Source organism: Leopardus geoffroyi, chromosome D4, assembly GCF_018350155.1.
Source record: "Leopardus geoffroyi isolate Oge1 chromosome D4, O.geoffroyi_Oge1_pat1.0, whole genome shotgun sequence".
NCBI classification, from domain to species: domain Eukaryota; kingdom Metazoa; phylum Chordata; class Mammalia; order Carnivora; family Felidae; genus Leopardus; species Leopardus geoffroyi.
In genome coordinates, this window is record NC_059342.1 from 93,629,458 (window position 1) to 93,639,279 (window position 9,822).

General features: G+C 63.4%; 1 protein-coding gene across 2 annotated transcripts; it reads left to right on the plus strand.

The window, feature by feature from the left end:
• Positions 1-2,155: 2,155 nt before the first annotated feature.
• On the plus strand, positions 2,156-8,779 carry UAP1L1 (UDP-N-acetylglucosamine pyrophosphorylase 1 like 1). 2 transcript variants are annotated; one of them, XM_045470383.1, is made up of 9 exons: positions 2,157-2,510; positions 3,193-3,397; positions 3,604-3,779; positions 4,082-4,254; positions 4,346-4,539; positions 5,012-5,152; positions 5,726-5,911; positions 6,485-6,551; positions 6,983-8,779. In XM_045470383.1, exons 1-9 carry the CDS (start codon positions 2,222-2,224, stop codon positions 7,064-7,066), a joined length of 1,515 nt encoding a protein of 504 aa, XP_045326339.1. In that variant the 5' UTR covers positions 2,157-2,221; the 3' UTR covers positions 7,067-8,779. The 2 variants fall into 2 exon arrangements, with proteins under 2 accessions (XP_045326340.1, XP_045326339.1); XM_045470384.1 differs by lacking the exon at positions 6,485-6,551 and having other exon boundaries at positions 2,156-2,510.
• The last annotated feature ends 1,043 nt before the right edge of the window (positions 8,780-9,822 follow it).

Genomic DNA, 9,822 nt, shown 5'->3' on the forward strand with positions numbered 1-9,822 from the left:
CTGGTCTCTATTCCTGCAGTAACAACCAGGGGCCTTGGCCAAAAGCCTGCCTTTGGCAGGTGGTCCAGGAGGCTGTTACTCACCCCTGCCTCCCTGGCACTCCCACCTGTCTGCCCAGGTGGGTCAGCTCTCCTTCTTCTGGCTTTTTAGGTGCCTCTGGCTACACAGCCTCAATTGTCCAAACCCTCCCAATCTCAGCCCCACCCCCACCTTGAAGTGAGATTTGGGGGTCACTCTGAGATGAGCCCTGAGTTCACGTGACACCTGCCTTCAAGGGCACATGTGCAGGGCGTAAGGGTTCCCCTAGACTCTGGCCTGGGGTGTGGGACCTACTCCGCTCCTTGGTTCCTTACCTCCCATGCACACCTCCAACATCTGCCCCAAACTGCCCTTCAACTGCCACAAACTATTGGAGCAGACCACTCATTCATTCATTCATTCATTCATTCATTCATTCATTCAGAGAGCACTCCCTGAACCCTTGCTGTGGCCCAGTCACTGTGCTAGATGTGGGATTCAACACTCATTCACCCAACAAACATTTCTTGAGTTCCTCCTGTGTGCTGGGTATTCATCTAGAGTGAGGGGGCACAGCAGTGAACCAAACTACATCCAGCTGTTGTGGAGTTTCCTTTCTGAGGGGAGTCGGGCAGCAAAGAACGCAGAAAGGCAGGAAGGAACAGAGATGGATGGGAAGGTGCTGTCTGAGCCAACATGAGCTGGGATGGTCTCCCTAAGGAGGTGACACAGGAGCAGAGACCTGGCAGAGTGTGGCAGGAAGTCTCTGGGAAAGAGTGGTCCAGGTAGGAGGAACAGCGAGTGCAAAGGTCCTGAGGCAGGCCTAAGGCCATCCTTGAAAAGTCCACCAGAATTTAGAGTGCACCCCCAGGGGGCTGTGAAGCTCTCCTTCCTAACCCACGAAAGGAACATGTGGGAGTTTCTATATACAGAACCTGCCTGCACGGAGACACAATTGCCTTGTAAGGGTTAAATTGTATTGTAGGGCTAACTCTTAGCTTGAAAAATAACACCCTCATACTCTTGTAAATTAGGCTTCACCAATTAAGGAAACAAAAGTTCAAAGAATGGAGCATCAGAGGCAGGGTCAAGGAGATCCACTGGTTGCAACTTAGAGGCAGAAAGTCTAAAATAAACACCTCATTAGGCAACTGTTTCTAACTCATCTGGAAATTGTTTCTTTGTTCTGTTCCCAGGTGATGATAAAACGATGTGATCGGCTATAAAAACTCTGTACACCCGCTGTTCCGGGGGGGGGGGGGGCACTCTTATCAAGAGTGTTGGTCCCGATCGGTCGGCCTTGCCTCTCATTGTAATAAACTTTGTTGTGACTGTCGCTGGTGCCCGTAGCATTCTGTTTCACGAGTCGCGTGGATGTAACAGCCTTAACAGGGGTTAGCTGGGGCAGGTCTGGAGGAGAGGTCACTTCTCATTTCGGGTCCCAAAACGCCATTCGAATTTGTTTTAAGATTTAATAAAAACTTTTTTTTTTGGAAGCTTTGTCCCCAAATGGCCCAAGCTACTCTCATTATTTTTCACAAGGGAGTTTATAGACATCAAGATCTCTATTTTAATAATAGGAAAATATTTTAAAGTCATAGTTAAGATAATGCGGCAGGGCGAAGGGCGAACCTGAGCGGTTCTGGTTACGTGGCAATGCGAAGGACGAAGGGTGTGAAGGAGGAAGCCCCCGCGGGTGCTGGGTGGCCCTCTTGGGAGGCCTTGGCGGCATCCAGACAGCCGACCCTACTGACGATCCGGCTCTATCCTCTCCAGCCCAGACGCCAGGGGTCTTGGTCAAGGCAAACACAGTCTCCACGTCGGGTGCCCTGACCCTCAGGGCTGTGGGGTCCAGAGGGGGGTACGTTGGAACTGAAGTCCGCCCTCACGCGCCGGGATCGCGGGTTTCGGGGCTTCCCGACTCGGGGCCCCCGGACCCCCACGCCTCGGGCGTCGCTAGCCCTCTGACTCGGCCCCTCAGCGTCCGGCGCCGCGCGGATAGGGGCGGAGTCAGGCGGGAGAGGGAAGGGGGCCCCTGGAGGAGGGGCGGGGCCGGAGGAGGGAGGGGGCACTCGGGGGCGTGGCGGGGCGGGGGCGTGGCGCCCCGGCCCCGCCCCTCCGGGGGTCGCCACCGCCCGCCGGGTCCCGTGACGCCGGTAGGAGCGCGCGAGTCACGAGTGCCGACGCGGCCGACCGCGGCGACATGGCTTCGGAGCGGGACGTGCGCGCCCGGCTGCAGCGCGCGGGCCAGGAACACCTGCTGCGCTTCTGCGCCGAGCTGGCTCCGGGGCCGCGCGCCGCGCTCCTGGCCGAGCTGGAGGCGCTGGAGCCCCAGGCGCTGCGCGAGCACTGCCAGCGCGCGGCTGCGGCCTGCGCGTGCCCCCCGGGCCCGGAGCCCGGCCTGGCCGCGCGCCTGCGGCCCCTGCCCCCTGAGCGCGTGGGCAGCGCGAGCCGGTGCGACCCTGAGACGCGGCGGCTCTGGGAGGAGGAAGGTAGGCGGGGCGGGGCGGGGGTCCCCGGTCGGGGTGGGCCCGGCCGGCGCAGGGGGCCTTGCCCAAAGTGGGGTGACAGGAGAGCTTGTACTTGGAGGAGTTTGGCGCGCCTCGTTCCTTTGTGGAGTCTCCGTTCACACACCAGCTCGCGACTCAGGTGTAGGGCTCCAGAAGCTGCGAAGGTGGCAGCCGCCCTCAGGCGGCTTCCCCCTCCAGCGAGTGCTTTGTGCAGGCGCGCACCTGGATGGTCAGCTGCCCAGGCCACAAGCGTACTGACAGCAGGGAACCCCTTGCACATTTGTACACGCTCCGTTTCACAACCGCGCTGGCCCCGGGTGCACTCTCGGCTTCTTGGCCTTACGGGTGAGGCAGGTGCTCCTGGAGGGCAGCTGCCCAGGGCCCCCACCAGACTGCTCTGACCAGTCTGACCTGGTGTTCCCTCTGAAGGACCCAGGCTGGGAATAAGCCCTGGAGGACATCATCAGGACCTCTGATGGGTCTGGACAAGGTCAGATTTGGATGGGGCCCTGGCCCACATGAGGTCGGAATGTTATTTGGAGATCTCTGTTCTGTGGCTCTCAGAAGTTTTAGAGTCCTGGGCGCACGTCTGGCTTGCTCTGAAGCGAGGGGGTGGTTATATGGCAGGTCCCAGGGGTCCCCTCACGGCACCCTCTGCCCCCAGGTTTCCACCAGATCGCCCTGAACAAGGTGGCTGTGCTGCTGCTGGCTGGTGGGCAGGGCACTCGCCTAGGCGTGACCTACCCCAAGGGCATGTATCAGGTGGGGCTGCCCAGCGGGAAGAGCTTGTACCAGTTGCAGGCAGAACGGATTCGGCGGGTGGAGCAGCTGGCCAGCGAGCGCAGCGGGACCCAGTGCGCCATACCCTGGTGTGCCTTTCCCTCCTCACCCTGTCCCCAGAATGATCCCCTGCCCACGCAGCATCAGCCCTGCCCCACACCAAGACTCGAGTCCCAACCCCCAACCCCCAGCCCCCAGCCCGGACTCCGAGGCCAGCCCCTATCGGAGCCCTGGATCCCCGCCCCGAGCGGCCGGGCCCTTCCAAGGGCCTGCTCAGCCCTGCCTCTCCTCGCAGGTACATCATGACAAGTGAGTTCACGCTGGAGCCCACCGCCAGGTTCTTCGAGGAGCACGACTTCTTCCACCTGGACCCCAACAACGTGATCATGTTTGAGCAGCGCATGCTGCCTGCTGTGACCTTTGATGGCAGGGCCATCCTGGAGAAGAAAGACAAGGTTGCCATGGCCCCAGGTATGCCCCGCCCCTGAGTCAGGGAAGCGCTGCCTGGTCTAGAACAAGGAGCTAATCGGAGGTCAGGAGGGCTGCACGCGGCCAGAACGTTATGCTAGAAGGCTGTGTGGTCCTGGGCGACTGGCCTCCTCTCCCTGGGCTTTGATTCCCACGTGTCGCATGACACAGCCATAGGGCTACTTGGATAGCGACACAGAGCTGCCTCAGGTACAAGGTCCAGCCCCAGGGGCCTCTCCTGCCTCCAGCAGACTCTGGACTGGATGGCTGAAGCCCCGGGGACTGGTCCCTTTCTCCCTTGGCAGATGGCAACGGAGGGCTGTACCGCGCACTGTCAGATCACCAGATTCTAGAGGACATGGAGCGTCGGGGAGTGGAGTTTGTGCACGTGTACTGCGTGGACAACATTCTCGTGCGGCTGGCTGACCCTGCCTTCGTCGGCTTTTGCGTGCTGCGCGGCGCAGACTGTGGGGCCAAGGTGAGCCTCCCCGCCCACTGCCCGGCTGCCTGCCTCGCCCCGCCCCCGGCCCCGCCCCCGCCAGCCTTTCCTGTCTCTGCCTCGGCTGCAGGTGGTGGAAAAGGCGTCCCCGGAGGAGCCGGTGGGGGTGGTGTGCCAGGTGGACGGAGTCCCTCAGGTGGTGGAGTACAGCGAGATCAGCCCCGAGACCGCACGGCTTCGCGGGCCCGATGGGAGCCTCCTCTACCACCTGGGCAACATCTGCAACCACTTTTTCACTCGAGGCTTCCTCCGGGCTGTCGTCAGGTGTGTTCAGCAGGTGGCCAAGGGTGCTGGCCAGGGAGGCTGGCCTGAGCCCAGCGGGGCTGCGGTGAGGGGCCAGCCTGGGTTGGGGTGCATTTAAGTCGGCCAACGCCACCAGACCTCTAGCAGCTGCTAGAAGGCTCTGGGGCCCGGTTGGCCTGCTCTTCCTCCCCACACAGTGGCTGTGGCCTCAGGCCCCACCTCTGCCCTGCGACTTGCCAGCTGCCATTTCACCTGGGCGGGGATGTGGCCAGTGGTGCCAGTCTCTCTCGCGGGCTGGGGAGCGTAAGAGGGTGCCTGTGTCCTTCCGGAGACAGGGCTCAGCTCCCGGGGCTCCTGTGCCCTGCGGTGTCCGTCTGTCGGCCCATCCTGCCTGGCCAGGTGTGCAGAGAGGTGGGGAGGGGGCTCCCAGGGGTGTCCCGTCTGAACCGTGTCTTTCCTTCTTTTGTTCTCCTGTCTCCCCCCCCCCCCCAAGTGAGTTTGAGCCCTTGCTGAAGCCACACGTGGCTGTGAAGAAGGTCCCGTACGTGGATGAGGAGGGAAATCTGGTAAAGCCGCTAAAACCAAATGGGATAAAGCTGGAGAAGTTTGTGTTTGATGTGTTCCCGTTTGCTAAGTTAGTGGCAAAAGTCATTTATTTTTTTCTTTCTCTCCTCTCCTTGTTTTGGTGGTGGGTTCTGAGACCTAGTTGGGCTGGGAAGTGGAGGCTTGTGGGGGACAGTGGGGGTGCACCTCTGCAGTGGGGTCTAGGGGCTGTAGGCGGGCTCCAGAAGGGGGCAAGAGAAGGGGGCTCACACTGCCCCTGCAGTGTGAGCATGGTGACATCTGGAGCAGTTGGAGTCTTGGGGGCTGTGCTTTGGGGGCCACGCCTGCCACTCCTGAGCCTTCCGTCTGCTCCTGGTCGGGGTTAGGAGGCTGTTCCCGGGCCGGTGGCTGGGGGACTCCCAGGGGACTTGGCCCTCAATCTGGCGCCTCAGGGTCTGTGGGTTTGGCAGGTGGGAATGGGGTGGGGGGCGGGGAAATCAGGCAGCCCCAGGGATCTCAGAAACAAAGACACACGCGGTGACCGTGGGGCCTCCTGCGTGGAACAGACCACCATTTAGTCGTCGTGAGCCCGGTGCAGGCTTTGCCCGCTCAGGACCAGGGCCTCTGGGTCAGGACGTCTGGTCACTAGTTGTCGTCCGCACAGGAACTTCGTGGCCTTCGAAGTGTCTCGGGAGGAGGAGTTTTCTCCTCTGAAGAATGCTGCCTCGGCTGCTAGCGACAACCCCACCACGACTCGGTGCGCCCTGCTCCTGCAGCATTACCGCTGGGCCCTGCAGGCAGGGGCCCACTTTCTGGACGCGTGTGGGGCGCGGCTCCCTGAGCTGCCCAGGTGAGTGTGCCCGTCAGCATGCTCCTCAAAGGACAAGGGTGTCAGGGTCCAGCTCCCCACCCCAGGCCCTTGCCGGCTCCACTGCTGTCTGAGCTGCGCTGGGAGCTTGGGCTCCAGCACCACGCTGAGTATGGGTGGCCACGCAGCCGGCCCAGCCATACAGTGACTGCCTGCAGCTTTGAGCCCAACTCCTCGAGGTCTGCTCAGGGCCTTGGGGAAGGTGGGTGGCTGCCAGCCTTCCTGACTCGTCTGTAAGCTCTGAAACCAAGACCTAGGCATGACGTGTAGAAAAACAGCAATGCAGGTCACGTCTCGGGGCTGGAAAAGGGCACGACAGAGCCACCACCTAAGTCACGCTGCTCACGGGGACCCGTGCGGGCTACCTGCAGGGCTGAGGGGTGTCTTCCAGCCCAGATCAGAGCTGATCACTCACGTCAGGGGCAGTTTGCCGAGGGCTCTGGGGGTGCCGTGGAAGGGAGTGGTGCTGAGAAAAGATCTATGGGAGCTGGGCCAGGCAAGGCCAGCCGCAGGGCACGCACCGAGGAGCAGGTACTGACACATGGGCTCCCACAGCTTGCCCAGCAGCGGAGAGCCTCCTGCCATCTGTGAGATCTCGCCTTTGGTATCATACTCTGGAGAGGTGAGAGTGGACTGGCTCATTCGGGTCTTTTCTGGGGTAGGGATGCATGATCGGGAGGAGGGCTGGGGAGTGGTGGATGCTGGGGCGGAAAGTCACAGCTCTGCCTCACGTTACCGATGAGACAAATAGTTTTTCAAATACAGAGGATCCTCTAGGATGTAGGGTGGGTGAGGCATCAGGAGGCCCCAAGGACCAGGAGAGGCCAGAGGCCAGGGTTCCAGCCAGGCTTTGTGGGAGCCTTGCAAGGAAGGAATGCCGGCGTGGACCCTTTGAGAAGATCTGGGCTCAAGAGGGCCTGGGTCTGCAAGTGGCATGCGACCCTTCGTGCTGGGAGCGAGTCTGGCCCTACCCCACACGGACTCAAGGCAGAATATGGACCCCACCTGGGGACAGAGGTTAACGTGTGGACATAATGACATCCTTGTTTCCAGGCGCTGGAGGTGTATCTGCAAGGCCGGGAGTTCCCATCCCCGCTGATCCTGGATGAGAACCGGGCCAGGGCTCTGCAGCCCTGACTTGCTCTCTGGCCTGCCAACCCCGGGGTCCTGAGGGGTGGCGCCGCTCCCGTCATCGTTCCCGGGGACACAAGTGACCAAACAGGGCTCTTTGGCCGTGCTCCTGGCTGTGAGGTCTGGGCGAGAGGCAGAGGTGCGGCGTCCTCGGGGAGGGCAGCAGGCCTGCCTCTGTCGGAGCGGAGACGTACGTGAGGACAGCGGCACCTCGAGCCCTACGCGCAGATCCGCCCGGCGGGGAGCGCCGGCCACTCCAGCTTTTCTGCAGACCCACGGACGGACGAGGCGAGAGGAGGGCACGGTGTCCGTCCCCCGCAGGGTGACCTGTCCAAAGGTGCTGCTCCCTCCCTCTCTTGCAGCTGACCAAGGACCTGGCATGGGGGGGGGGGTGTCGCGGCCTAGCCCTCCAGCCCCCCAGTGCCCCCCACCTCCCCCCCCGCCCCCCCACGCACAGCCTGCACACCTAACACTGAATTCTCTCAATCTCCCTTGGAGGCCTTGGCTCCTCGGCCAGGGCTACGGTTGGTTCAGGCTGCTGAGTTTTAGGTCTTTTCCCCAACAACCGGTGGGACCAATTCCAGTGGCCGCACGTGGTGGCTAATTGGTCTGAAATATAAGCAGGCGGGGAGCACCGTCTCCCAACCAGCTTGCCAGTAGCTTCTGACAGATCTTGGTGCTCACGGACCTCCCGCGCTCTCTGGAGGGAGACACAGACTCCACGTACGGGGCCACGGTCCCCACGCTGCACCCCCGCGGCCCCACCGAGGCTGGGGAAGACCCGCTGGCCCCGGCCCCTAGCCCTGCTGCTCCGGGCCCCAGTGCCTGCGGCTCTCCCCTCCGGAAAGCAGCACGGGGGCACCTCCCCGCCCGCTGACGCAAAGGGCGGCGTGGAATGCAGCCTGCCGCTCCGCCAGGCCGCCTGCTCCCACGCCCTCACCCTGCGGCGACACCCCCACGGAAGCCGGTTTCCCCAGGGCAAGGATGTCACCTGGGCGGTGGGTTCAGAGGCCGCGGACTCCTCCGGTGGCTTGTAGTGGACTAGCGGAGGGTGGACGTGTGTCCCCGCACCCGGACCTGGGCGTGGCGGCGGGGTCGGGGCCAGGCCCAAAGCCCAGAGGAGGACTCTGCTCCCACCCGCGCTGTGCCAGTCCCTCGCAGACCTCACAACCGAACCGCGTGCCTTACGACGCTTCTCCCAGCTGCTCCGCTGGCAAGCAGAGGGCCTGGGACAGAGGAGGGCCAGCCAAGGCGGGGGCCCAGGTCCGGGGTCCTGCCCACAGCTGCTGCTCCTCACTGCCACAGCCCAACGACCGTGCAGCCTCTTTCCTACACCAGCTGGGGGAGCTACGTTTGAAACGGCCTGTTTTTAAAGACCCCGTTTATTGTAAAAGAATTACAGCTGCGCGTAAAGTTTCAAACACGGCCCAGAGATCCGGGGGCACGAGAGCCCGCGGAAAGGCTTTTCCACAGGGTTTGCAGCTTACGGGATTGAAGCACGTCCCCAAACCAGGAACACGGGTGGAGCCCTGGGTCACCGCTCACAGGTGCGCGCTGCTGTGCACACTGCACTCAAGAGGCAGGACGGGCCCCTCAGCACAAAACTGTCCCTCCGCAGACGACCGATAAGGAAGCCACGGACTTCTGAGAGGCTGCCGAACTCTTTGATTTCCCACAGAACGTGGCGGATTCCCAATAAACGCAAGATGCCGTGATTGATCCCTGGCTTGGCGAGCGCAGTTTCTGACCGGCACGGGTGCTGGGAACGGCAACCAGGGGTTCCCAGCTCCGTGCATCCAAGAGAGCAAGAGTCCACACGCTGAGCCCGCACCTGCTCTGGGCGGCCCAGGAGTCCCCTCGAGCTCCCACCCAGCTCTTCGCCAGGGTCTCAGGGAGGCCAAGGACCACGTAGGGAGTCTGACACCCTGGGGGGAGGGGCAGAACCACCCCACCCCACCCCGGCTAGGTCTCCGGGGGTGGGCTCCCGCGCCCTCAGCCGGAGAGACCGGTGACCCACCCTCCAGATACCACCTTCTCCCTGCTGTCGGCATGTGCAGGGACGGACGCACGAGGGCACCGCTGGCACTAGCGGCAGAGCCCTGTGTGGGGAAAAGACCCGCAGGGGCCTCGGGGATGACCCCCGCTAGGGAAGGGGGGGAGGGGCGGAGAGCAGGAGGCGCTTTCTGCGGCAGCTTCAGACAAGCCAGGGAGGCGCACACGCCGGGGAGCCCGCCACACACCCCTAAGTGCGGCGGCCAGGACTGCGGGAGGCGGCGGGCTCACCCGAGGGGGCCGGCAAGGAGCGGGGACGGCCCTCGGCGCTGCGGGGCTCGCTCCGCCCTGCCGCGTGTCTACTGAGGGGAAACGCGCGCACAACTCGCCGCGGCGGTCGTCCGCGCGCCCCCAAGACCATCGCCTCCGAAGAGCGGACACCGACAGCCGCCCCGCCTCGACTCGGGCTCGCACCGGACCCGCTGTCCTCTCGCTGAGCTGCGGCCCCCACTAGCTCTGGGCCGGGAAGTCCGCCCGGGCCCGGGAATCGAGCCGCGGAGCGGGGGCGCGGGGGGCCGGTCCCGGGGACGCGGCGCCCAGCCGAGTCCCAGGCTCTGCGCCGGCGGGCTGCGCGCAGGCGCGAGCGGGCAAGCGCGTCACGGCGCAGGTGCGGCCGTGCGCCGACGCGGCGGGGCGTAAACGCGCACGCAGGGGGCCACGAGGGCGGGCGCAGGCGCGGTGGGGAATAGGAGGGCGCGGCGCAGGCGCAT

What these genes read in the sequence shown, in the direction of transcription:
- UAP1L1 (XM_045470383.1), top strand. Translation starts at nt 2,222, where the DNA reads ATGGCTTCGGAGCGGGACGTGCGCGCCCGGCTGCAGCGCGCGGGCCAG. An exon ending in CAAGGTTGCCATGGCCCCAG is followed by an intron (nt 3,780 to 4,081) that starts GTATGCCCCGCC and finishes CTCCCTTGGCAG; the next exon opens with ATGGCAACGGAGGGCTGTAC. An exon ending in TTCCTCCGGGCTGTCGTCAG is followed by an intron (nt 4,540 to 5,011) that starts GTGTGTTCAGCA and finishes CCCCCCCCCAAG; the next exon opens with TGAGTTTGAGCCCTTGCTGA.